Source organism: Gossypium raimondii, chromosome 11 (genome assembly GCF_025698545.1).
Source record: "Gossypium raimondii isolate GPD5lz chromosome 11, ASM2569854v1, whole genome shotgun sequence".
Lineage (NCBI taxonomy): Eukaryota > Viridiplantae > Streptophyta > Magnoliopsida > Malvales > Malvaceae > Gossypium > Gossypium raimondii.
This window is the reverse complement of record NC_068575.1, coordinates 55,365,284-55,392,901: the sequence shown is the minus strand read 5'-3', so window position 1 is coordinate 55,392,901 and position 27,618 is coordinate 55,365,284. Positions and strand designations below refer to the sequence as shown.

At 33.7% G+C, this 27,618-nt stretch overlaps 3 protein-coding genes and 1 pseudogene across 3 annotated transcripts; 1 reads left to right on the top strand and 3 right to left on the bottom strand.

Moving 5' to 3' along the window:
* Nucleotides 1–2,423: 2,423 nt before the first annotated feature.
* On the top strand, nt 2,424–4,277 carry LOC105802754 (delta(8)-fatty-acid desaturase 2). Its single transcript, XM_012634582.2, has one exon. The coding sequence runs from the start codon at nt 2,702–2,704 to the stop codon at nt 4,043–4,045; it is 1,344 nt and encodes a 447-aa protein (XP_012490036.1). The 5' UTR covers nt 2,424–2,701; the 3' UTR covers nt 4,046–4,277.
* Nucleotides 4,278–4,708: 431 nt separating this feature from the next.
* On the bottom strand, nt 4,709–10,520 carry LOC105802753 (hypothetical protein). The gene is made up of 14 exons (XM_012634580.2): nt 9,709–10,520; nt 9,487–9,573; nt 9,149–9,255; nt 9,020–9,070; nt 8,516–8,687; nt 7,939–8,256; nt 7,623–7,826; nt 7,062–7,538; nt 6,736–6,945; nt 6,377–6,565; nt 6,061–6,224; nt 5,795–5,947; nt 5,638–5,716; nt 4,709–5,412 (listed from the first exon to the last, which is right to left on the bottom strand). Exons 1-14 carry the CDS (start codon nt 10,129–10,131, stop codon nt 4,966–4,968), a joined length of 3,081 nt encoding a protein of 1,026 aa, XP_012490034.1. The 5' UTR covers nt 10,132–10,520; the 3' UTR covers nt 4,709–4,965.
* A 778-nt stretch (nt 10,521–11,298) lies between these two features.
* On the bottom strand, nt 11,299–14,008 carry LOC105802755 (UDP-D-xylose:L-fucose alpha-1,3-D-xylosyltransferase MGP4-like; annotated as a pseudogene).
* A 133-nt stretch (nt 14,009–14,141) lies between these two features.
* LOC105802756 (uncharacterized) lies at nt 14,142–16,980 on the bottom strand. Its single transcript, XM_012634583.2, has 9 exons — nt 16,760–16,980; nt 16,571–16,636; nt 16,352–16,457; nt 16,062–16,104; nt 15,849–15,921; nt 15,398–15,485; nt 14,726–14,782; nt 14,572–14,650; nt 14,142–14,478 (listed from the first exon to the last, which is right to left on the bottom strand). The coding sequence occupies exons 1-9, from the start codon at nt 16,828–16,830 to the stop codon at nt 14,465–14,467; spliced, it is 597 nt and encodes a 198-aa protein (XP_012490037.1). The 5' UTR covers nt 16,831–16,980; the 3' UTR covers nt 14,142–14,464.
* Between the last annotated feature and the right edge of the window lie 10,638 nt (nt 16,981–27,618).

The window sequence follows — 27,618 nt, the reverse complement described above, 5'->3', positions numbered from 1 at the left end:
AGTAATATAATAGTGAAATGGCAGCAAAGTAATGGTAAAACAACAATAGTTTTTTTTTTGGCAAATTCGAGTCGAGCTCGGGCCAAAAAAGCTTACCCGAGGCCTGACTCGTTTTCTAAACGAGTCTTTTTTTTTTGCCCAAAGCCCATTTTTTGAATCTATATATTTTGCCCAAACCCTCCCACTTTTCAGACGGGCCTTTATGGCCTGACCCATAATCAGGTATAGTCACTACTTTGAACGAGAACTCCGGTTTGATCTTTCACCTATGCATCGAAAAATAACGCGCTAAGCTAAGTCACTACCCATGAATTTAAATTTTACTACCCATAATCAGGTCTATTATAGCACGTGTGTCGCCCAAGGCATAAGGGGTATGATGACTTGACGTCATCCTCATCTTCCTCTGGTTGAAAGCCAAGCTAATAGGACGAGCAAATTTAAATGTACTAAGCGTTGGATTATATTTTGCCTTCTCTACTAAAAAATTAGTAATTTAGTCATTGAATGTTAAATCAAAGAGCAAGTCAATTCTTTTGTTAAAAAATCATCAATTTTCTATCATTATGTGATGATGTATTATTGTTTGGTTGCTTGAATTAGTCCCTCCATGTCAAAACTTTCATCCATTTTCACTATCTATTAAAAATTTTATCCATTTTACTTGAATTAGTCCCTCCATGCCGGTACAAGATACATATAGCATACCAAATATTATTGTCTAGTTGCTCAATTAATCATATCTGTATTTAACAGTAAAAATAAATAAAATTTTTAATATAAAGATTAATTTATTATTTAACTTAATATAAGAAACTTTCGAGTAAAGAAAGTAAAAGTAAGTGTTGAAATAGAAGTATTGATATATTTTTATCTGTCAAAACTGAAATTCATAGGTGAAGAGATCTGGGACTAAAATTTTAAAAGATCCTTCCCTACCTAGTTGTGGAGTGGCGAGAGCGTGGTTATCAAGGCTGCCATGACGCGACTCTGACCAATGTACGGTCCTCACGTTCGATCACTTCCTCATTTTACCCATTCTTTTTCCATATTTAAAAGAAAAGACAACACAGTCACTACTATTTCTTCCCCTTTTGAGATTTGTCTTCAAATCCAGATTTAAACAAACAATTAGTCGTAGGCACTACCAAATCATTTATCTAGAGATTCTATGTCTTTTTTCTTTCATTCCTTCCCAATTTAGCCTAAGTCGAGCTTTATTGCTAAAAAAGAATTTTTTTTAAAAGTTATACCAAGTATAATTATACCTACAAATAATTATAATTGAAATTAATTATTACAAAATATAATCATATTAAAGATTCAAATATTTTTAAAATAATTTAAAAAGTATTTATAAATATTTACACATAGTGAGATTTAAGTTAAAAAAATCTACTCATGATGAAATTTAAATTAAAATAAATTTGAAAATAATTGATGTAAAATTTATGTAGAACGAGAATTGAACTTGAATCCTCAAAATCACAAAACTTCATATTTTGCCAATAATACAAAGACCTTAAATTCTTTTAACAGAATTAAAATGTTATGTATCTCTAAATATTTTTCCCGGCATACTTCTGTTTTTATTTATAAATACATTTAATTTTATTGGTTCAAATATGTTTTATTTTGCATTAATTTCTTGTGCTATACAAATTCTTATTTTTATATTTATGGAAATTATTGATAATCCTAGTTAAACTATATCTAAGATAAAAGGAAAAAAAAGGGGTAAATATACTCTTGTCTTATCGTATTGATTTGAAGTGGAGTAAATTTGGAAATCATAATGATGATTCAAACCATAAATCAATGAAATTTGTTACATACCCAAAAAAAAATTAGTCCCAATAAAAATGTTTGAAAATTTTGCTTTCTTGATGGGCAGAAGATGCTTTTTTAGTCTGTACACATTGCTTTCAAATGACATATTTACCCTAGACGAATTAATAAATAGATACATTGTATTTATTTCAGTTATTACGCATTAAACACAAAAATTCCTGTATTAATTAGCGAAGCTATTTGGGTTAAAATATAGTATTAATAGCATGCTAAATTGCTTGGCTTTTAAAAAAAGAAGAGAAAGATGGTCTGTCAAATGCGAAGCAATAACAGGGAAAAGGGCAGCGGCTTTCTCCACAAAGCCCACATGATGCGATGAGAGGTCCAAGCTCCATCTCACGTTCCCCAAAATATCTTCATAGCGCAAAGCGGATCACAGCCCTTCACTGGCTAACATGGCCCACAAATCTTGTCCCCTGTCATACAAAAATTTTCAAGTTGTTAGAATTCTGATGCTGGTAAAACTGTAAATGACTAGGGATTCAAATCTTTCTTTAACGTATTCTTTGGCTGGCTTTGGTTCAACCGCGTGGCTTTCGCTGTCAAAAAAACCCCTCAAACCAATTTCTTTTTTATAAATAACCCCGTTAATGCCTCAAGCAACTCAAACAACAAGAGGTTAAGCATTGGGAGGAGGAGCTTTTAAGATCAAAGCCAAATTAGAATCCCAGGTAATGGGATGATTTGGTTCAATCAATTCTATCCCATTTAAGTATACATTCATTATACGGATAAAAGACCAATCGGGGGTTTCTTGGCTTGATTTTCTTGACTCTGGTTAATTTATATTTTCTCCCCTTTGTGAATACTTTCGTCTTGTTGTTCTCGTGTTTTGGGTGAGGGAGGATCAATGGAGGGTAAGAAGGAGTACATTACCGCCGAGGAGCTGAAAAAACACAACAAACCAGGAGATTTGTGGATCTCAATCCAGGGTAAAGTTTACAATGTTTCGGATTGGGCTAAGGAGCATCCTGGTGGGGAAATCCCGCTTCTGAATCTGGCTGGCCAAGATGTTACCGATGCCTTTATAGCTTATCACCCTGGAACCGCTTGGAAATATCTTGATAAGTTGTTCACTGGGTATTATCTCCAAGATTTTCAGGTCTCGGATGTGTCCAAGGATTACAGAAGGCTTGTCACGGAGTTTTCCAAAATGGGTATGTTCGAAACGAAAGGGCATGTGGCTTTTTGTTCATTAGCATCTGTAGCTGTCATGTTTGCCATTGTTCTTTACGGTGTCTTGAGATGCGATAGCGTGTGGGCTCATCTGGGTGCAGCCATGGTGTTGGGAATGCTTTGGATACAAAGTACATACGTCGGTCATGATTCTGGACATTACCAGGTAATGAGTAGCCGTGGTTACAACAGACTTGCTCAGATAATCACTGGGAATTGTTTAACCGGTATCAGCATTGCCTGGTGGAAATGGACTCACAATGCGCACCACATTGCCTGCAATAGCCTGGATTATGACCCTGACCTCCAGCATATCCCCTTTTTTGCAGTCTCTTCACGTTTTTTCAATTCATTAACGTCTTGCTTTTACGGAAGGAAGTTGAATTTTGACCCTCTTGCAAGGTTTCTCATCAGTTACCAGCATTTGACGTTTTATCCTGTTATGTGTGTGGCAAGGGTGAACTTGTATTTACAGACATTACTGCTATTGTTCTCAAACCGGAAAGTCCCAGATAGAGCATTTAACATAATGGGGATCCTTGTGTTCTGGACTTGGTTACCTCTCCTGCTTTCCTATCTACCCAATTGGCCAGAAAGGTTCATGTTTGTTCTAACAAGCTTCGCTGTTACATCCATTCAACATATCCAGTTCTGTTTGAACCATTTCTCAGCAAATGTATATGTTGGACCTCCAAACGGCAACGACTGGTTCGAGAAGCAGACCAGCGGGACATTGGACATAGCGTGTTCATCTTGGATGGATTGGTTCTTTGGTGGTTTGCAGTTCCAGTTAGAGCACCATTTGTTCCCCAGGTTGCCCCGATGCCAATTAAGGAAGGTATCTCCGGTGGTGAAGGATCTTTGCAAGAAACATAATCTACCTTACAGAAGTCTGTCTTTTTGGGATGCCAATGTATCAACGATAAAGACACTGAGAACTGCAGCAATGCAGGCCAGGGACGTAAGCAACACAGCTCCAAAGAATTTGCTGTGGGAAGCTGTTAATACACATGGCTGAGGATGGGTTTATGGGGCAAACATGGCGTATTTTTCTCAAGCTGAACTCAATTTCTTTTGTTTGCGTATTTTTCCCTGCTGTTTAGACTATCACCCGGATTTATTTATCTGCTCTGCTTTTATTTTATAAACTTATTATAATAATACAATACAGATCTACCTTAGATGTCTTCATTTTGTATTTTCTGTTCAAAATAATAATGAGCAAAGGCCAAAGGTGGCGTTTAAACCTACCCCTTTTGTGTATTTTGTTTTTGGCTTGAAGCTAAAGCAAAGGTGTCATAATGTTCCTGATTTCTGCCTGCCATTCGTATCAAAGATTTCATTTTTCTTTAAAAAAAATCTCAGTTTTCTAAAGTAAGCGGAAAAAATATGTTTTTTTTTTCTGCTTATATGTACAGTAAGTAATATTTATTTATTGGTGCTTCTATGCGGAGTCCTAGCACGAGTAGAGTAAATAATAATTCTTGTGCATAAACACCTTGAAAGTTGGGGGTTAATCGTTTTAAACATGCTAGATTCACTATATCTTACGATCATATCTGGATGAATTTGAAACAAAATTACGTTCTAAATACGATCCCGTCTGGAATATCACCACATAATTATTGACCATCTCATGTTTATCTTTAAAGCCTTCTCTTCATTCTTCTTAAAAGTGTAATTCCAAGAGAGAATAAATTTTAACCATTGTATTTGCATCTCGAACACGTTTTTTTTTCTATAATCTCCACCAAATACAATATGAGCCATTCATAAACATCAATGACCAGAGGTATGCTGTTAGCTTTACATAAAAAATTTAAAAAAAAAAAAAAAAAAACCTAACATGTACACAAATAATGCACATCCTTTCTAGCAAAAAATAAAAATTAAAGATTCTACTAGCATGGATTGGCTGCAAAACACACACTGATGAAGCTAGTTAGATGTTAATAATGTTGAATTTGAAATTTCCATATCTTCTTCTGGAAGGGGTTTCACATACTTACCTAAGGCCTTTTGACGGTGTTTATGCCTCATCCGCTCTTGTTTATCCTTGCTTTTCTGCTTCCTTTTCTCTTTCTGACGGTTGCGTATGTTCCTCTCTCGATCCAGTACGCCTTGCCACACAACCTCCCCTGTCGATGGCCATATCCATCTTCTCTTTGAGTGGTCTGAATCTGCCTCCTCCGCCAAATCCTCATCCATCGCCTTTAAAGTGTTCAAGGCAAACCATTTCACCCACATTTTACCTCTCCGATCTTTGAATATGTGGTATTCTTGCATCACACCGCTCTCAGGATTCACATACACCATCCGTCGTGCACTGTGGTATGCCCAAACATTTATAAGTAGCTCGAGCATCCTTGAGTAGCAATGCTTGTCCTGTAGAACAAAATTACTACTTTGAAAGGAATGCCATTCAATAATAGAACAGGCAATTCAAGTTATAGACCTTTATACGTCAGTACTATTTGTAGGGCTCAGAGTGACTTCAGGCGGTCCAATGAACAGTTATTTCCCGGTGATATAAGATTAATTTTAATAATAACAACGCACTTTATTTATACCTTGTTTGAAAGAGAAGATCAATGCAAATAAGCAAGTTACCTTTGAGAAACTTAGATAACAGTGACCACTTTGATGGTGCTCATCATACATCTGTGCATCTAATGCATCCACAAACATCCTGCCATTGAGACAAGTTATAAAATTGACATAGCTTAGAAGGGTCATGCAAAGAACCATTGAGTGTAACAACTATAACCTTGAAAACATGACAAACTCGAGAAAGGACTTTGTCGGCAAAGCCCAACTCTGCATGACAGACCATGTGCCTCCATCTTCAGGCATGGGTGGCAAAGAATTCAATTCGGTCCTTATGCCATACATCGTTTTAAGAGTCTCAGAGAATGCAAACCTGCAATGGAATGGTAAATGAGACAAGAAAATATGCCAGTACGGTAGATACACAAGTATTTTTTACAATTCCATGCTTTTGCATTTGAAATAATTGATCTATTAAGCTCTTACTTGCAATTTCCAGCATTTATAGCATCACAAAATGACCAAAAGTCCTGCTGCAAGCTGTTTCTAGGATCCTTATCCATCCGAACCCAAAAGTACAGAGCATCACCATACTTACGCTTTTCAATGGCGCCTAACAATGATGTCTCAGCAACTTCAGACAAGGATGCCTGATTCACGCCCCACAATTAAATATGAAAAATGTATTTAATAAAAGAACAAAATATATTAAAATGTGTTCAGCATGCAGAGATAAAAGGGCTTTCTGAAGGGGAATAAATAAACAAGAAAAAACAAGGCTGGGAGTGTGGCAATGGCCTACCTTCCTAGCCGTTGCTCTCCATGACTGAAACCCTATCCAGGCATTCTTATGTAGGTGGTCAATCCGGTTAGCAATTGCAAAAAAGGCCCCATATTCACCAAGAATATCTCGGTAGTAGGAGTTTTTAAGAAGTTCCAAACGAGATGGTCCATCAACATCATCCATCCTGGGTCTTCGACCTTTGGTGGACTGCAACACCCATTGAGCATACATATTCCTCAGAGTTAGAGATTCCAGCACATGAATGCCCGTCTTTTCACAGCTTTAAGTTTTTATACAAATTCTTATTTATTACAAGTAAATCAATAAATTGAATAAAAACAAAAAGACCAACCCAATATGATGCTTCAATAACTCACCAATCCAATTCCACGATAAAGAGAACTTCGGTGCAGGAAAGGCCATGTTCCTTCACCAAAGTAAGGTTCATAGATACACAATGGTTGACCAGTCCTTTCGAGTTCCCTCTCATCCCTTTCATGCAGGTCATTCCTTGCACGATCAGCCCTCTTGGCATTTCGATATACATCCTCCCAGGTGCCACGAGATTGATCAGTTCTATCTTTCAACTACAACATATTAGAAAGAGCACGAAACTTCATTCAGTAAAAACTAAACAAAGACTCCTTATATTGTTACAACTGAATTTGTGGATAACATATTACTTCCCAAAACAACTTCTTACCTCTTGTTCCTCTCGTCTCCTTTTAGTATCGAAAATATGCATCTTTTTTTCTTCCTCCCAAATCTCATATGAAAATGAATCATTCATAGCAACTGGCGAACCAAACTTCTTTCTTTGAGAATGGTTCCACTGCTCCTCTAAATTGTTTAAAAATTTGGAACTCTTGTCTTCAAGTGTAGAATTCTGAAGATTCACAAATAGATTCCATTGCCATTCTTCCTTCAACTTTGAAGGAAGTTCTATAACAGCCTTAGGAGGTGCAACTTCTGATGGAAACTTGAGAACATTTTCCAGTAGCATCGCATATCCTTCAATAGTTTCCTGAACCATCATATTTTTAACAGTTCCTCTCCCAATCGAAGCAATGTTTAGAGCCAATGGTGACAATTTTCCTTTGGATATCATTTGCAATATGATCTGTGTCAGAACACTAATATTCTCCTTAGGGAAAAGATAACCGTTTACCCTGTTATCTACCTAATTGTTATTTCCAACAGAAAGTCAGTAATTTGCCTCATAAACCAGAATATGGATGAACTGGTAAGAGCATTAGAAGCTTACATATTTCCTTATATTGGAGAGATCTGGTGCTACGATCGGTTTCCCATGGCTCATGGCTTTTATCAAAATTTCTGGAAATGAAGGCTCCTCAAGAAACGAGCCATATATCACAAGGTCAGTCATGCTCAGAACGCCATCAACATCTCCATGAACAGCTACATGCTTCACCACCCCACTGGGATATCTTAAGTTAAGAGCAATTTTCTGGGGAACACGAAATATATGTGGAATGGATTAAACTAATGAGAAGGTCAAAAACTATGTCCACCTATAAACTTAATCCACATGTCATGGGATAAAGTAATTACAATCATACCTCAACAGCCATGCTGTAGTTGCTTGCTGAATCACTGCTTAAAACAATGATTTTAGGGTGGGAAATAGAATCATTATCAGAAGAAAAGTCGGCAAAGAGCGGCAATAAAGCCTGTAAAATAAGTGCATGCTCCAACCACAAGCCTCTGTACATAAATTGACTTCCAACAATTGCAATAAGCACTTCATTAGGTCCATAGCCCATACTCGCACGCTGATTATCTTTGTACAAATACATTGCATTCTCTCCTTTCCATGCATCAGCAGGAGAACCAGGAATAACATAATAATTTCCAGTATCAAATGTAGAATAGATCATCTGCAGAAGGAAGCCAAATCACTGGAAACTAATCTCAAGTTAAAGCCCCACTCTTAGATTAGGGGAAGTAAAGTTGCATGAAGCAGGAATGAAGTAGAAACTGGCTCAGAATATAAACCAGTTTCTAGAATATTATCCAAGAATTTAGCACTTCTTCAGACCTAAATGGGACCAAATAAAACCTATATCCTTAGCCATTGTTAGTTAGTAAGTTGCTGACAATGAATTGATGACCAAAAGATTATCTGATAACTATTACCGGAAGCGCATAGTTTGGGAAGACAACAACAGTAGCACGATTGAAAACATTTTTCCAATCATTCACAAGCTCAATCTGCCCTGCTGATGTGTATTGTCTTGAGCGAACAGCAAGAGCTCTTTCATGGATGGTCCATATAAGTGGAAGAGATTTAAAAGGTTCCTGCATAAAACTATAACAAGTACACTCATTCATGTTAATTGACTCAGACTTGAGCATAAGTAGTAAAAATATAAAATAAAGTGTATTAATGTCTTCAGTATTATGCTAAATTGATCTTAAACGTCAGACAGCCATAGGTAAAAGGTGTTGCCAGCTGATTTTTTTTTTATCTCAACAGCAGCCAAAAAACTTCACTAAAACACAACTGCGGTTCATCTATATAGCTGTAACAATACGATCTTCTTCACTTGGAAAACCACTAAGAGTCTACTGGGGGAAACATAAGAAAAGTTTGGAACTAGGAAGTTTTTCTTGCAGAGGAAATAGAATAGCATATCTTACCTTGAGAAAACACTCTTGGCCTCAAGGGAGCTAACAAGTATGCCATTATAGCTGCAGATTGATACACCGTATACCATAATTAGATTCCAAAAGTGAATTTAACAGAGATTATGAACAAAATCCACGTACTTGAGCCAATCAACACCAATCCCACTGGGATTGAATTTAAGAAAAGTGACTGGAATTCCAATGTTTTGCCAGACATCGTACGCAGGACCATCTTCAATGGAGTAGACCTTCCAAGGAAAAATAATTAAAACACAAGATTAACTTAGTTTCTAAGATTCTGTTATTGTCACTGCTATTACTTTCTAAGATAAACACTAAGTTAACAACTGAAAGACATGTAGTATGCCCTAGACTTAACAAAAAGGATTATACCATTAAAACTAAAAAACGGAAAAGAAAAGGAAAGGAAAACAATCAAACTCACAATGGTGAAGTTCCCAGAACTTAGTGTTATTTACCTGAATTTCATAACCAACCTCTCTCAATGCATTTGCAATGGTCACCATTAGCAATTGTTGTGGGTCAACCAATAGATCAGCAAACACCTTCAAGTATGAATTTAGAAAATATATATATATATCATAAGTAGCAGCATGGAGAAAAAGATCCAATAATACAAAATGTCCCCTTATAATTAATCCATTGTATAATTTTTTTTTAAGAGAATTATTTTCACTAACCAATGCAAGCTGAGGCTTTCTATATTGGAAACGGTGTTGGCTACGGTTGAGAGCAGATGAAGATTCCAAGTTGAATTGTTTATTTTGACTCTGAAATTTCTGTAAAAGCTTACAGGGTTCCAAAGTGATATCTTCACCAAAATCTAACCCACCCATCTCTTTCAAGTATCCCAATTCACGAAATACCAAATCTTTATCATCCAAGGAATCTGGAGATTTGTCCATTACTGAACCAGGCAAAAACATCTGAAAGAACACCACAAAGAAGAGAAAAACAACAACTGTGCAAATCCATTGGATGTAATCTAGCTTGTTGAAGAGCAAGAAACGAGAAAACCTCGATCTAGTTCGGCTCAAAAAAGGGTTCCTTTCGTTCCTACTACCAGCTCTCTTCAATGAAATTGGACTTTCTAAAGAACCCATTTACATTCTCATCCAAAACAACAGCTCGATAAAGAGGAAAAAAAACAACTCAAGACCCAAAAAGCAAAAGTAAAGGTTGGAAGTGGGTGTTTCTTCAGTGTTTATTTAACACGAAAAGAGAAAAGCTAGTGACTAGTAGTATTATGATCTGTAAGTAAATATGGCTATAATAATGGGAATTTAGATGGATTTGGAAGGTCAATGAATTGTCGAAGATGAACACAGATTAGAGTGTGACATATACATCACAAAGCAATAGACATATGGAAAGGGAATTTTCTTTTGCTGGAGTCTTTATATATATATATATATATTGGTCCGAAGGATGAAAGCAAAAGAAGCGATAAATTTGGAGATAAAAGGAAAGGGGTTGACGTAAGAAGTAAAGGGTGACTGTGAAACAAACACTGAAGAGAAGAGAAAAGGGTAAAGATTAAAAGACAAATAGGAATCTGGCTCCCAGCTGCAACTTTGGGTCCAGAATCTAATATTCCCCTTCATTTTAGTTAACCCTGTCTTTAGCTTAATTCAGATTTTTCTTACCTTGTCTGTAGTGTAAATATATTATATAATTATTATCACAATGACTTATTTTTTACTGATAAATATTATTTTATTTATAAATAAAAAATAAGATAAGAACAAATAAGATTTGTCAAAAAGAAACCTTTTTACATTGAAAGTCGTTAATTTAGTAAATAGAACAAAAAGAAATAGAATAATAGATTTGTAATTATAAAAATAAAAAAAAATAGAATTTTGATTTTACTATAAATAGGAAAAGGGATGGAAATGGTCTTTTTGATAGTGCTGCCTCTATCTCTAATCTCGACCATACTCCATTTTCATTTTCCAGGAATAAATATATTAATTTACTGTTGGCCGACAATTTTCTACAGTAATTGAATTCCTACTCAAACAAGATAATTGCCTCCAAAACAATTGACCCAGGTTCGACTCCCGGCAAACGCATTCGATACATTTTCGAATTTCTGATTTCTTTTTACAGCAATCATATCACGTGTTGAAGAAATCTTGAGCAATCAGATCATGTGTTGATGAGTAATGATATACATATTTAGTAATCCCGTGTAAAGTAGGTTTGAATAAAGAGGAAAAAAAGACTCACTTCAATTCAATGCTCTGCTGTTCTCAACAAACGTAAGCGGAAGCAATACCCATTTTCCAGGCAATTTATTTAAGAAAAGAAAATGGAGGAGGACAGCCCACATACTCTGTCATCACTGTCCAGGTTTTTACCCCATCCATGTAAAAGCATACATTACAATCGCTAGTCACTTGTTAACCAACAAACCATACTATTCTAATGCTTTATATAACAAAAAGACATTCATTTCTACTTGCATAATCTCAAGCAAATATTGTGACAAAAACTTGATTGATCAGCTCAGGGAAAACCCTCAGATTGACAATAAATAAATAAGCATTGCTTGCTGCCAATGAACCATGTGCATCTAAGCCCATACAAGCATGGGATATAAGTAAAGCCTCCACCTCTTACAATGTTCATTGAGGTTGTAATTGGTTTCTGCAGGAAGGAATGATAAGATCTTCCAACTTTTTTCATAATCTGCCTAGTGGAGACTCGAGGGCATGATCATCGACCAACCATAGCCCATACTCTCGGGCTTTATCTTCTTCTCAAAACCTGTGATATAATTCTCATGAATTATAACGTTCCTTCCCTTGGTTTGCTCTTTGCTGCACCCATGTCTGGTTCTTGAAGTATAATCCTCCCGTTGGGAATTCTGTCTGGGGCAGCAGGTATAAATCCACCTGCAGAAAGTATCATCAATTCATGATTATCGGAAATACCCGAAACATCTAATAATTGATCACATACCATCAATTTATGAATATCACAGAGAGAGAGAGAGAGAGAGAGAGAGAGAGAAGGCTCGTAGAAGCACAGATCTCACACCCCGGAATCGTTACATAGAGGCAATGACCAACAACAATTTGCAATGAACCAGTAATGAAGGTCCTATGATGAATGAGCCACCTGACAGTTTTTGTGACATACAGAAGGAAGTAGTACATAGAAGCAAATGAAATATCTAAAGAACCTATAGGTGGATTTAACCATGCATGTTTCGTCAGCATTACGATGAACCAATTTCCGGCTTGCCAACATATGCAGTCTAAGTTACACGATTGAGGATTCATTTGAATAAAAAAGAACCGCATTGATAGCAATACTTTTCAAATACGGATAATGAGTTAGCCACAAGATTTAAAAGGCAATTATCAAGGTAACTGAGGAAAATCCAGAAATGAATAACAAAGAAGTAGAACGGATAAAAGGATAGAATACAAGCCTAAAATGGTAATGGCGATAAGATACATAGACATACCAATCCAGCAGTTTTGTTTAGTGCCCAGTTAAAAGCAGGTTGATCGTTAGCTTTCTTTGCTTTGGACCATGGCTGAGCTTGAAGCTCCTCAGTCCATTTCTTCATAACTAGTTTTGCTCCATCCGTCGGACGCAGGAAAATCACGCAACTGCATATATATAAGTGCGACCCTTTTTTCCTGGAGGTGGCAAATCATGGGGATGGTTCAGAGGCTTCACCTGATCAACCAAAGAGAAGAAGCATGGAAAAAGTATATAATAAATGCAGCAAGGCAGCACAATATGTCCATTTTACAGTATCCTAGAGTCTGAGGTCTTGGGTGCCCATTAGGTTAATTACAGAATATAACTTTAATTAACTGCTTATATTAGCTTAATCTTAATGAATATTCTGAATGACACGTTATAAAACATGTCGAGCAATGTTTATCCATTCCTCTGTTCCATGCTTCCAAATATGAAATTAAGCTACATATAAAGCAAAACAAATTAACAACGATATAGCAAAGCTAGCATACATACCGCAGCCATGTCATCAGAGAAGTAAACGTCATGATTTCCTTCAAGATAGCAAAAGGGGTCTCCGAACCACACCATATCAACATCATTATACATCACACTATAGCCAAGCTCCAAAATTTGCAACAAATGCCGTGGCCTCCTAGAAGTAAAATTGAAGAACCCCTACAAACCAAGCAGCCCATCAGCATCAATAAGAAGGTAACTTTCAGTAAACAAACCCAGATATGAAAAACAGGAATTGAACCTAAGAGCCAAATTTATAGGCAGATTGTGAATCGAGTGCGGGCAGGACTAGCACGGCATGGCCAGGCCATTTTTCATTAACCTTATGAAGAGTATAGCATAATCCTCAGCTATCACAAGGACCATTTCTTGGTGCTTTTGTCTGGTAATACTAATCAACCAATTGTTAAGAAAAGGCAAGTAAGGTTGGCTGACGGCGCACACAATTATGGTACCATTTTTGGTGACGAACGACGCGGCTTCAGCCATAGAGTAGTCTCGCCATTTGGAGAGAGATGATACCTTTCTCGAGTTAGAGAACATGGACTGGGACATACCTGACCAGGGTGTGAATACTCCCAGGATGACCATGAGAGAAAGGAGAACAATTATGCCTGTGCGGCTGAAGACCGAAATGGATCTTTGAGAGTTTGATGAAGGTGGGGAGATAGGGGAGGCATTTGAAAATGGATCAGACGACGGATCGTTGACGCAAGAATGCTGACATAGTTGCTAATAATACCAAAGATCTAGAACAAAGAGTTCGTTCATGTAGTTTTACATGTAAGTAAAAGAATTCAATCAGAAAAAGTCTTAAAGACTCATAGAGCAGGAGTTTGGAGTTTCTAACGAATATTGTTTTGTGATCGGATAAACGATGACAGTGATAACCTTGTGGCAGATGAAGCAGTATGGTAGGGGAATGATTATGGATGGGGTTGTAGGTGTTGGGTCAGAATATCTCTGTTCATTGATATAGTTTGCGCCAAGATTTTTCTTAAGGTTATTAAATTAACGTGAATGATGTTCCCTTTGTGTAGTTCCTTGTGGTGATAAAATATTGTGTTTCACAACTAGCTTCACCTCCATGACGTTAGAAACAAGTCTCGTATGGATCCAATTAGTAGCAAATTCAGATTATCGAAGTAAGAAATATGACTACAATTGTCATAAACAAGTACAGTGTATTATACTGTTAAAATAGTATACGCCTCTCAAATTATCACCCATTAAGATCACCTATCGAAGACATGCACTATGTTAATCTGGAAAAGAGTAAATAAAACACTGGGAGAGGTGCTGATTACATAGGTTGGGCAAATAAATGTTTAGCTATATATAATATATAGCCCATCTACAACCTCAACTACTTTATCTCATCGTATCAAAATTGAACCCAGAGATCACTGCTACTGAAATATCAATACTTGCATGTCAAAATCTTGGAGCTGCAAATAAGATAAAATAAAATAATTCAAAATGAGCAACAGATAAGAAAAGAACAAAGAAAACAATAATAATAACAATATTATGTAGCTTACCTCCACCAATGGTTGCTTCAGGAAGTCGTTCAATTGAGTACTTGTGCTGAGTGACATACATAATTGGCACACCAGGAACCTGCCAATAAATAAGTTTTATCCATCAGAGTTCAGTTCAAATGCAATGCCAGCTCGCCTAACTAATCATACATACCTTACGAATCCTTCTCTTCAAGTCCCGATCACATGTAGCAACAATGAAGCATTTGTGCTGTTTCCAATGAAACACATAGTTAATTAGAAGTAATAATTTGCAGAATGAATAAACTTCATGTTTGAAGAAAATAAACAGAAAAAACAAAAGGGAAGGCAGTTATAAAATCAAAATAACAACAGCCTTAGCCAAGACAAACTCTAAGAATGTAAGTATAAGCAGTAAGGATGGAGCAGGCTTGAAGTCACCCCACATAAAATCAAATTAACAGACAACAGAGGTGCTGAGGTGTTATTGCAGACCATCCTTATTAATCCATCTTATCACTGAAGTTTTCTTCAAATTAGACAAGCCACAAAGTTCAGGCAGATTCTTTGAAGACACCAATGCAAGTCCAGAAGTTTACATCTTAAGAAGTCAATTGCTCTAAAGTGAGAGAGAGAGATACTTCAGAGTTCTTTGTCTTTAAATGGTTGAAAGAGGTTCCTCTTGGTTTGTTCTAATCGTTCATAATGCAAAACTGCAGTACATGCCTTAAATAGTGTGTTTATAGACCAAAACATCAAGTAAACAAACATCAAATAAATCCTAAATAAATTTTTATAGCAAATTTCCATTGAAAGGATAGAATGATGCTAGCATATAATTGCACATAAGATACTAAGTTCATGCCTGTGTAACTCTCTCAACAATACAGTCATCAGCATAGGTTCCTTGATGGACACATGGCAATCTTTCAAAACGAGGATCCTTAGCAATCCTGCAAGAGACAGAGAGAACACTTATTAGCTAATGTAAGGAAAACTATGGCCAGTGAACTGCAAAGAGGTTGTCATTGTCAATATCGAAATAAAATTAAATATGAAATACCAGTTCAGAAATAACTGTTGAACCAAGTCGTATTGCAACAAATGAATCAAGGTTCCAAAGATAGATTGAGGCAAATTAAGAAACAAAGACTAGCATTTAGAAGCATTGACCAAGTCGTATTGCAACAAATGAATCAAGGTTCCAAAGATAGATTGAGGGCAAATTAAGAAACAAAGACTAACATTTAGATGCATTTAGCCAGATAAGACACTGCAAAGAGATATTGCATATTAAAGGTTAATGGAAGCTTTACCTCAAAGCTACACGGTACTTTTGGCCCAATTTTTCAAGCTCAGCCATCACACAATCTGTGATACAAGGAGTGCCTTCAAATGCAAAAGAACAGATTAGATTCAGCAACAAAAAGGACCAGGATTGTAACTAAAAAAGACAGATTTAGCAATTAAGAAAAATGCACAATGTATTCAAAGTAATGTTTAAAAGGAAAACCAACTCCATAACTCACATTTTGCATATAAGCAGTCCATCATTCCCTTCTCCAGATCCAACTACCAAAGGGGAAAAAATGTTAAGAATTATCAATGACAAGAAATGGAATCATAAGAAAAGAGCATGTGGATAAAATTAACATTGCAATTTATTTTTTTACTTTGCAAGAGGGGATTATAAACATCTTATAACAGACCTAATTTTACTATTATCACATTCAAATTAAACCCTAAAACAAAATTCAAGAGGGCAAGAACTACGAAGTACTTACAAAATTCAAGAGGGCAAGAACTACGAAGTACTTACTTTGTTCTGGATGGAGAAATTGATGAAGTTGGTATCAACCAAAACACGATAAGGCGGTCCCAAGGAGGTGTTGTGTGTAAAGAAAAGAGCTGAAGAAACGTTCGGCCTGGTCCATATAACAATCAACAAAATTGGAAAGGAACCAATAAAATCTTAAATTAAAAAAAAACGATGTAGAGAAGAATTAGAAATAGCATACAAGAATATAAATAAGCTTACACGTTTCTGGGGAGTTTTTCCTTGCTGAGGTCCTTCTTGTTAGGGTTCAAAACTTGGTCCTTGTAACTGAAATTTTACATAAACAACAATCAATCCAGATGATTATATCAAGCAAAGTAAATTAAAGAGAAGGAAATTTTTTTTTTATTTAAAAAAAGAGGATTAGGAAAACGGGGAAAAAACACTAGCTGTTTAATAGCTTTTTGAGTGACTATTTTCTTCATGCCAGCAAATTTGGGGGCCTTTTTTGCTTTTCCCATGGCTGCAGATTGAAACTAGTAAAAACAAAAAAGCAAGAAACCTTGAAACTGAACAACAACCCCTCGAAACAATAAGATGTTCCGCCAAAAGAGGCGAATGAGAACCAAGAAGAAGATGGCAAAAAGAGCTGAGTGAGGGTTTTGGGTTTATCTCGCTATGTCTTGCTTTTTTTAACCGACCTTCAATCTGTGAGGCCTAAAAAATAGCCCAATTTCTTTTGGACTTTACACTTAACTGTCCTATCTCTATTAGATGGTGTAATTAAATTTCTTTTTAATTGTTATTTGAAAACTCAAAACTCTCATCCAATATTTAAATTCTTTTAAATAAAATATAAATTGAATTTGAGTTCCACCTTCGTATTATATAGTTTTTAATTTTATATATTATCTCGTTTATATGAGATAAAGGTTATATATAATACTATATAAAAATTATGCTAATTAGATTTTTTATAAATTATATTAAATACAAATAATATGAACAACCTTAAATATGCTTAGTTTAGTCATTTATAAATAGGGATAAATCTTAAAACTATCGTTAACTTTATTTCAACATGTAATGTTATACATGACATCTTGATTTGATTCAATTTTCATAAATAATTTATATAATTTTTTTAAATTACTAACATTATTTTTATATCATATCATTTTATGTTTGCATATTATTTATATAAATAATTATATTTATTCAATATAAAATAAATTAATGTATTTATTTCATTAAATTAAATTAAAATTTAATTAATATATATAATTACACGAAATCAAATTTTATAAATAATATTAAACATTAAATTATAATTTATGTATAACTTTACACTTGGAGTAAGATTGAGTAGTATGTTGTAATATTCTTGTCTGCTATTTAGCGTGTATAATTAATTACGTGGTTGAGGGGTTTTCTTTTTTTTTTTATGTACAACATTTTTGCCATTTGTGTCAAGGCAGTGTGTAACTTGGGTACAACATTTGTTATACAATTGTTGGTGGTTCCAACACTTAAAACTAAAGCTCCATTTGTTTCACTGAAAATGGCTTCTGAAAAATGATTTTTAAAAAATGACTTACTTTTCTGTAAAATTTAATATTTTCAGGTGTTTGGATGAATCTATGTAAAATATTTTCTTTTATTTGGCAGGTTCTTTAAAAATATTTCATAAAAGTCGTTTTCGATTAAATAAACATACATTTTAGATTTTTTTATTATTTAATTGAGTTTATTTTATATCTATAATTTTATATTTTACATTGTTTTTACATATATTAAAAATATTTTGTTAAATTTAGGTTCATTGCAACGATTATTTTTTAGTTACATGACTACCAACTGAGTTTTTTTTATTTAAAAATTTGGCATTAAAAAATTTGACAAAGAAATCAACAATGTCAACAGTTGGATTTGATTTTCAAATCTGGAAAGTAGAGGACTAAATTCTTGAAAATAAAATTACGAAACTAAATAGCAAATTTGTGAAGAGTATATAAACTTATGACATATTTTAACATTTATACTACTAAAATTTATTATTAATATATTTATAATTGTAATAAATATTTAGTATTAAAATATTAATATTGATATTTTCAATAATATGTGAATAATATTATTTAAAATTATTATTTTAAAATTTACTATTAAAATAAAATTAAAATATTAAATATTTTATTAAAAATAATAAATTATATTAATTATATTAATAATTTATTATATGATTAAATATAAATAATTAAATACTTATGTTTAATAATATTAAAAATATAATATTTTATATTAATATTTTAAATATTTTTAAAAATAAAAAATTTATTATCAATATAATAATATTAAACTTTATTTAAGTTAATTTTATATAAAAAGTAAAATTATCTATTGAGGAGCTTTTTTCCATTGCTCTGTAAGTCATTTTTCGTTGATCAAACTATTTTGTGTGAAATAAATATAGGAAAATGTAAAAACAAATTCCTTAAAACTTTTTACAATGTAAACAAAACTACCCTAAATATGCTTCCAACATGCACTGCACAACCTGGCCCAACCCTACCAACCAACACAAGTCAATGTTTTCTCCAGTTTTCTCGCATGCATTTTTCATATTTTACTCAAAGAATCAGAATCTCCTACACTTACAAATCATCAATCTTTGTCCTAATTCCTTTTCATCTTTTCTTTGTCGGAGTTTTTCACCGGCAATACCCTTCCCTTCAAAGGTGCCTTTCTTGGTAATCTCCCAGGTTCTTTCTTTTCTCGATCAATTTCTGAGTTAAGAAAGAAAGAAAGAAGGCTTAGATGGAGAAAATTTATGTGCTGGAAATAACCTTAATTTCTGCGCAAGGACTTAAGGAACGATCGGGTACAAATACGAGTCACCAAACGAAAACTTACGCCCTTGCTTGGAACAATTCCTCCTTCAAGCTCCGCACTTGTATTGACCGTCACAGCAACGAAAACCCAACCTGGAATGATCAATTCGTCTTTAAGGTTTCATCGGATTTCCTTTCCCATGAAACTGTTGAAGCAGGACTGCAATGCAACATGGAACCAGCAGCCAGCTACTGTCAAGATCAGCAGCAGCAAAGCAACTGAAATGCAGCCATCGAGCTCAGCAACATTGCTTGGTGCGCAAAACTGAAGCTGGACCGAATGAATCAATCCAATTTGGACATTTTGTTCTTATGTAATTTAGTTTAGTTCAATCTTAACTTACTTACAAAGTTAGTAAGATTAAGTTAGTGATGTGATTTTGATGTAAAAGCTGGTATGTCAGCTTATTTTTATATTTTGTTTTAAGCCAGTATTAGATATGCATTAGTTGGGGCAGTTAAGCTATTAGGTGACTGTTGTTTATCATTTTGTAACTTAAATACATTTTGAAATTTGAATAAAAAAGATGATTGTTCAGTTACAATTTTGCTTAGTGTTCAAAAACTTTGTTGCTGCTTTCTTTTCTTTTTCTTTTTGGCTTCGATTTTCATTGATTCTGCTTTGCAAATCAGTTGTTGCATGCTGCCATTGTTCCAACAAATGGTATCATGAGCCCGAGTCTTTGAGGAGCCTTTGTTATTGGTTGTATTTTGTAAAAATATCAAAGCTTAAAAAGGAAATCGAAGACTTGAATTCAGTTTGGCAAAATGAGCTTCACTCCACCACCACCACCTGTATTCACTGGAGAAAACTATCACATTTGGATAGTTAAAATGAAGACATACCTCCAGGCACATGATCTGTGGAGTGTGATCGAAAATGATGCTAAACCACCTCCATTGAGAGCCAATCCCACCATTGCTCAAATGAGGCAGCATGCTGATCAGCGAGACAAGAAGCATAAGGCTATGGCCTGTCTGCAGAATGGAGTGTCTGATGTGATCTTCACTTGCATCATGGCCTGTGACTCACCTAAGCAGGCGTGGGAGAAGCTGAAGGAGGAGTTCATGGGGATTGACAAAACGAGGCAGCAGCAAGTAATCAATCTCAGGAGAGACTTTGAGAATTTGAGGATGAAAGAGTCTGAGACCATCAAGTAGTACTCAGACAGAAGAATGGCTATGGTCAACAGCATAATGCTCCTTGGAGTAGACTTCAGCGAGAGTAGAGTTGTTGAAAAGGTCATTACAACTCTCCCTGAGAAAGTCGAGTCAAAGATCTCTTCACTTGAGGACTCGAGGGACTTATCAGCCATTTCATTGTCTGAGCTGATAAACTCCCTGTATGCACTTGAGCAAATGAGAACAAATATGCAGGAAGAAAACCCTGAAGCTGCTTTCCCGGCAAAAGTCAGTGAAGGCTCGAGTTTGAGTGTGAAAGGCAAAAGGCCTTGGCACAACATGAGAGACAAACCAAGAAGAGATGAAGGAAAAAGGGTGTTTCCACCATGTGTTCACTGCAAGAAGACAACACATTCAGAGAATTATTGCTGGTATAGGCCAGACATCCAATGCAGAAAATGCAAACAGTTTGGTCATGTAGAGAAGGTGTACAAAGGCAAGGCAAAGGAGGCTGCTCAGCAACAGGCTAAACCTGCTGAGGATCTGCAAGCTCAGGAGGAGCATGTGTTTACAACAACCTATTTTGTTGGTACAATGAAAGCCAGCAGTGATTGGCTATTAGACAATGACTGCTCACACCATATGGCGGCTGATGAAAGGCTATTTAAGGGCGTAGACAGAAGCTTCTGCTCGAAGATCAGAATTGGAGATGGGAAGCTAATTGAGGCTAAAGGCAAAGGCAATGTGTTGGTTAGCACTGGTTCAGGTAACAAACTAATCACTGATGTGCTCTTTGTACCTGACTTAGACTAGAATCTGCTTAGTGTAGGCCAATTAGTGGAAAAAGCTATGCTCTGGTTTTTAAAAATGGTTGCTACATTGTTCAAGACTTGCATGGTCAGGAGCTAGTTACAGTCTCTATGACTGATAGGTGCTTCATGTTGGATGTAAGTCAAGTGGAAAGAAAGGCATATACGAGCCTTGCTGATAGCACTAATTTGTGGCATAAGAGATTAGGCCATGCTAATTTCAGATCCATTGATTTGTTGCATAGGCTGAATTTGGTTGAAGACATGTCTAAAATTGAAGCTAGTGGGACTGTTTGTGAGGTTCGTCAGCTTGGTAAGCAGGCTAGATTGCCTTTTCCTGCTGACAGTGCTTGGAGAGCTCAAGGAAGGCTCGAATTGGTGCATTCTGATGTTTGTGGCCCTATGAAAATTGCTTCAATCAGTGACAATAAGTATTTTATTCTGTTTATAGATGATTTGACAAGGCTTTGTTGGGTTTATTTTTTGAGGCAGAAGTCAGAAGCGTTTGAAGCCTTTTGCAAGTTCAAAGCATTTGTTGAAAATCAATCTGGTTGTAAAATTAGAGCCTTGAAGACTGACAATGGCTCTGAATATGTGTCTGATAAATTTCAGAAGCTTTAGAAGATTGAGGAAACAAAGACCCAATCTTTGCATGTTTGATTTGCAATGTTTCATTGGTGTCCTTGCCGTGTTTGCAAGAGCAAAGACTAATTATTTTCTTGTATTCAAATTGATAATTTTTTTTTACTTGTATTCAAATTATTTTCTAGATTGTTATTTGTCAATTACGACCACTGGAAAAAGTGCATAATTTCCCAATTATTTACGTGAAACATGTTCTAAAATGATTTTTTTTCCCCTTTTTATCCAAAAAAACTGGAATCTTTTGGCTTTATACTGAGAACAGGAAAAACAAAGGAAATTTTATCAATAGAGTGTTTCGTGAATTCACTAAATAGGTGACTTGTCTTTTGGTAGTTGGGTTTGGGGCAATGGCCTTAAATGAAAATTTTAAGCTGGGGTTTGACAAAAATATGAATTTTCCATGTCTAGAAGCCCATAGCTTAGCAGTAGTAGTCTAGAACTAATGAGTCCAAGCTAGTAGCTCATTTGACATGTGATAATTTCGGACAAATTAACAAATTATTTAGGGGTCTAATTAAGGCTTTCTCATGTCATCAAGATACAAAGTATAAAGTTCCCAAAGCTATCTTGATGCTGTATAGCGATGGGGATCTGGGTTTCTCCCTCCCTCAACACTGCCGATGCGAAAGTACATTGCACCTTGCACCAATAACAAGAAGTGTAAGAAGGCAACTGTCGATTTGTTGGCGGCTAGTAAATGAATGAATGAAGTTTTATAAACTTGGGTGAAGAAGCATCAACTTAAATGCATTGGGAGACAGTGTGGGTGGTAAATAGCACAAGCGACGCAGAAGAGAAGGGAGACCACGTGTTTTTATTTGACTCAGAGCAAGCTGGCAATGGCATTATCAAGGTCGCAAAAAAGCCGATTAATGAAGTTTTCTGACGGTCGAGAAACTTTTAATTAATTGGACTATGAGAGGCAATCTGTGCAAATTTGATTTCTCACTTTCTTTTTTTCTTCTCTTATCCATGGTGTCAGATCTAGGGAAGCTGACAGCTACGGCTCTGCTCTGCTTTGCTTGTCTTTCCCTTACAAATCTCCGGATTTTGCGCCAACCATTCGGTTTTCCTGTGTTTCGTATCTTTCTTGACTTGACGGCATGCTTAATGCTCAATATTGATGACTCCTTTCTGTCAATATCATCTTTCGCTTAAACTATTTCTCCAACTTTTTAACAATTTCCATCTAAGTTCTAGCTTTCTATTTAAACCATTTTGTCATTTTTTCAATTAAACCCCCTTCTTTTCGTTAGTTTTATGAATAAAAATATTGCACGAAAGATTATATCTTGTATATATATTATATACATACTAAATGAATTATCTTAAACCAATGAGTAGTGATGTTGAAGGTGCTGGTATGCTATGAAATGTTATGATATTGTTGCTCCGATTCAAACCGACACTCTAAGAAAATTCCACTCGAGTGGTGCTCGAGTGAGGTTACACATATGTTTAACAGTATACAGGTTTCCAGTTTCTGTACTGATTTTTTCAATAGTAGATGATAAATTCAAAAGTAAATACTAAAATGTGTGGCAATTGTAGAAAAACACATCTTCTACAATTAAAAAAGATTATATGCTCGCAGATTAGATGCTAGTTCAATTGCATCGGCATTGTTACTAGTGCAGAAAAATATAGATTTGAATATTTAGATATTGTATCAAAAAGAACAGATGATAAATATCTATAATGATATTAATTATATATACATGTACCGATTAATTTGTTAAATATCAAATATTTATTTATGTTGAAAGTTTATTCTAAATCTAAAACATCTGAAAAAGAGACCCAATTTGTCCCAAACGTTCAAATTCAATTAAGGATATGTAGGCTTAAGAGCAAAGGAAAACGGGTACTCGTTTGATGAGGACATGTAATATTTTTCCTTATGGTTGAACTCTTGTTATATTTCTTTTCTAAATACTTGCCTATTTCGAGTCTACCCAGCCAGACTCAACACAAAAGCCCTTAAAGAAATAGTAAAAGAAAAATAAAAATAAAGGCAATTATATAACAAAAGCCTTATATTTCGTATAAATGTTCATCCATATAATTATATGCATGGTTATATATTTATCATACACTAGTTTTAATTTTATAATGTGATTTTATATCATTAATTTTTAATTAGTTTTTTAAATATCATGTTCTCAATTGCTATAATTAATATAAAATAATTTTTTATTCAATTTATTGAATCTATTAAAATATATTAATTTATTTAATATTTTAATAAAAATTATAATTATAATTAATATATTTTAATATTTTGATGTTCAATATCGTCATGTTAATGTAAAACATTATTTAAAATAATAAGCAATTAACATAATTAAAATATATCGATTATTTTGATAATTCAAATCTAGTACTAATTCAAATATATCAATTATTTTAATATATTGTAAATTAAGTTTTCACTACTCAATTTTTTCTTAACTGTAAATTGATCGATAATATATAATTAATATTTTTATATTATATTATAAAATGTTATATGTGAAATATAAGTTTATTTATCATATGAGTGATTAAAACTTATTATTTAAAAAGGAAATATAATTTTTTCTTTTTCTTTTTTACTAATGGAAACATAATAATGTAAATATATAATAATTCAATATAAAATTTAATTTTTATTTAATATTATAGAAAATCATTTTAATAAAAGTCTTCTTCTTTTTTCTTTTTCTTTTTTTGTATAAAATGACATAACTAAAACTTAAATCGATACTACTCTAGCCATTATGTATCCTTCAGTATCTTCATGTATAATTCCAACGACTTCGGACTATACGTATGGGTACCAAGACCATGATGACCGGCCAAGTTTGCCATTCTATCTGCTGCCCGATTCCCCTCACGATGAACATGGCAGACCTTCAGTTCTTCACTTCCCAATCTCTTCTCAGCATCCTCCAAATATCCCTTAGCACAGCATTATTCCAGCTCCCCAATGATTGCCTGGTGATAAGTTAATTTAAAATTATTATTTATAAATAATAAAAATTTTTAAAACGGTAAATATAGTAATATAATGGACAATAAATGTTATATTAGTCTGTTAAAAAATTTCTTTAACTTTGCGCTTTAATATAATATAATGTAATGGGGATAGATTCATTTACATCAATATAATTTTACACCCTTTCATATATTTTTGTACGATTAAAATTTTAATGATTCAACCGTCATATTTCAAATTCAATTCATATATATCATCCATATCAATTTTGACATATATTTAAAATTTCTAACTATTTATTTTATGTAAAAATACTTTTAGTTGTTTAATAAATATTAATATATATAGTATTTTAGATCGATGTGGTAGATATATCGGATCAATTCAAAATTTTACATACATGATAAAGTATAGTTATATCAATAAATTCAATGATTGGTTCATTAAAATATCAATCATACAAAAATATACGAAACAATATAAAACTATTTTTATTTTATATATGTATAAGTGCATAGCACCCCTAATATATATATCATAGATCAAAGATCAAAGATGAGCGTTGAGGGCGAGTATCTACTTTGGAGTGTCTTACTCCCTCAACGGTGGAGGTATTGTTCTTGTGATGTCTATGTTTGGTTTTAGCCCCGGGTCTTATCTTAATATTATTTAAATATATATTTTATTTTTTCCATTTATTAGGAAATATTTATTATAATTTTTTTTGTGTATTTGATATATTATATTTTTTAAATTTACTTTTATATAAAAAAATTTCATATAGGCGAGTTGAATCAGGCTCGAATTTTAACATTTTTAATCCAGACCGAGTTTGAGCAAAATTTTAAATCCATTTTTAAGTTGAACAAAACTCAGACCTAGAAAATAGGTCTAAATTTTTTATTTGACCCAACTCGATACATGAACAACTCTAATACTCACCCTCGCCGATGTGGATGTTTTTAGGAAGACCCCACAAGTTGCTCCAACAAATGGGTTAGGTGTGGCTGCACGCGGGACGCCCCCGCTATAAAGTCCGCTAAACACACGGCATATTTCCCACATTTTAGACCTTTTTCCATATACCGTTGCCGTCCATTTTCCATTCCACCCCTCGTCATTCGCCACTAGTTTTAATAAATTCCAAGACCAGTCCAGGCATTTACACAACTACTCCCAATTAAGCATTACAATGAGTCTATAATAATAATAATAATAATAATAATAATAATAATTTGGTGAAGCTTATACACGTTTGCGTTGATCCTATTCCTTCTCTCTCTTATTCTCTCGATATGAAAAAAAAAAAAATTATAGAAGTGGTTAATAGCGTTGGAAACCTAATCGGACATTGATTGATCACGTTTAACTTCGAGTCGAAGTTAGAACGGTTGGTGTTTGAGTTTTTGTCTTATATATTGAAAAATCACTAAAATAATATGAATAAAATAATTCATTATTACAATAATATGGGTTCAAATTTATTTAAAAAAAATTGGTCAAAGGAGGTGAAAATCGAAATAAGAGATATCAAATTGGGACTTAAATTTAGGTTTTAGATTGGATTGATAAGGAATCTAATTTATGTCAAAGTGTGTAAGCTAAGGGGGAGGCACACTTGTATGGATTAAATTCCTCGTCAATTTTTACATGGTCCCTCCGCTTGTAAATTTTATTTTAAAATAGTATGTTATTTTTTAAATTAAAATATTAAGATTTATATTTCAAATTATTATAAAAATTAAAATATTTGAAATACAATTAGTTTTAAAATATGATAATTTAAAAATTTTAGTTAAAAATTATAGTTACAATTTTAAATTAAAACCTATATGTTACTTTTAAGTAGTTTTAATATTGGTATATTTACTAATAATAAAAATACAGAATTTTAGTTGAAGTCTCTAAGTTATAATAAAAATATTGAATAACCACTTCTAGAAAAATTTGAAGATGATAAAATAATGAACTTTGATGATTGAAACCACGCTCGAATAATGTAGAAAAGAAACTAGAAATATCTTTTCAATTATTAAAAATTGATTATTTAATATATTAAAGTTTATTATTTTATTCATCATTAAATGGCCTGTGTATATAAAAATTTCAATATAGCCCATTCACTTTAAAATTATATTTAAAAATAATATGTTATTTTTCGGTATTAAAAATTGATTACTTAAAATATTAAAGTTTATTATTTTATTTATCTTCAATTTTTCTGAAAAGTGATTAGTGTACTGTTATCTTTTAAAATAGGTTTTATTTACAATTTGATCATTAAATTATATTCATTTGTTCACATTAGTATATTTTGGTACTTGTTTTATTATTTTTGGACCCTTGTCATTAATGGTGTTAAAAAAATTAGCAACCAAACGGAACATGCCACGTGTCCTTGTTAATCGGTAATGTGGGAGTTAACTAAACCAAAAAATCATTAAAATTTGTAAAATAATATTTAAAATTAACTGAAATCATAAAAAAAATTAAAATTATAGACTACACCATTAGTCACTAAACTATAAGTTAGTTTTTGTTTTGATCACTTAACTAAAAAAAAGTTACAAATTGATAACTGAACAATTCAAAATTTTTCATTTAAGTCACAGGGCTATTAAAATAGATATTATATGGCTTTCTTTATTCGTACTTCTTGCACCAATTGAAAGTTCTCTTTCCATTTCTCTTCTATAACTCAATTTTTTCATGAAATAACTTTACATGTCATGAATTTGAGAACCAAAATTCAAACAATTTTTTTCTCCGATCTTCGACACCGACTGTCAAATCAACTTGGATCTAATGTATATTCTTCTACTCATTAATCAGTATTGGTTCATTGTATAGATTGTTGAATCATAA

Coding starts and splice junctions, on each gene's coding strand:
- LOC105802756 (XM_012634583.2), bottom strand. CDS start 16,830: ATGGGAAAAGCAAAAAAGGCCCCCAAATTTGCTGGCATGAAGAAAATA. Junction 15,922..16,061: donor GGACTGCTTATATGCAAAAT/GTGAGTTATGGA, acceptor TTGCATTTGAAG/GCACTCCTTGTATCACAGAT. Junction 15,486..15,848: donor AAGTACCGTGTAGCTTTGAG/GTAAAGCTTCCA, acceptor TGTCTCTTGCAG/GATTGCTAAGGATCCTCGTT.
- LOC105802754 (XM_012634582.2), top strand. CDS start 2,702: ATGGAGGGTAAGAAGGAGTACATTACCGCCGAGGAGCTGAAAAAACAC.
- LOC105802753 (XM_012634580.2), bottom strand. CDS start 10,131: ATGGGTTCTTTAGAAAGTCCAATTTCATTGAAGAGAGCTGGTAGTAGG. Junction 9,071..9,148: donor ATTGGTGTTGATTGGCTCAA/GTACGTGGATTT, acceptor ATCAATCTGCAG/CTATAATGGCATACTTGTTA. Junction 5,948..6,060: donor ATAAATGCTGGAAATTGCAA/GTAAGAGCTTAA, acceptor ATTCCATTGCAG/GTTTGCATTCTCTGAGACTC.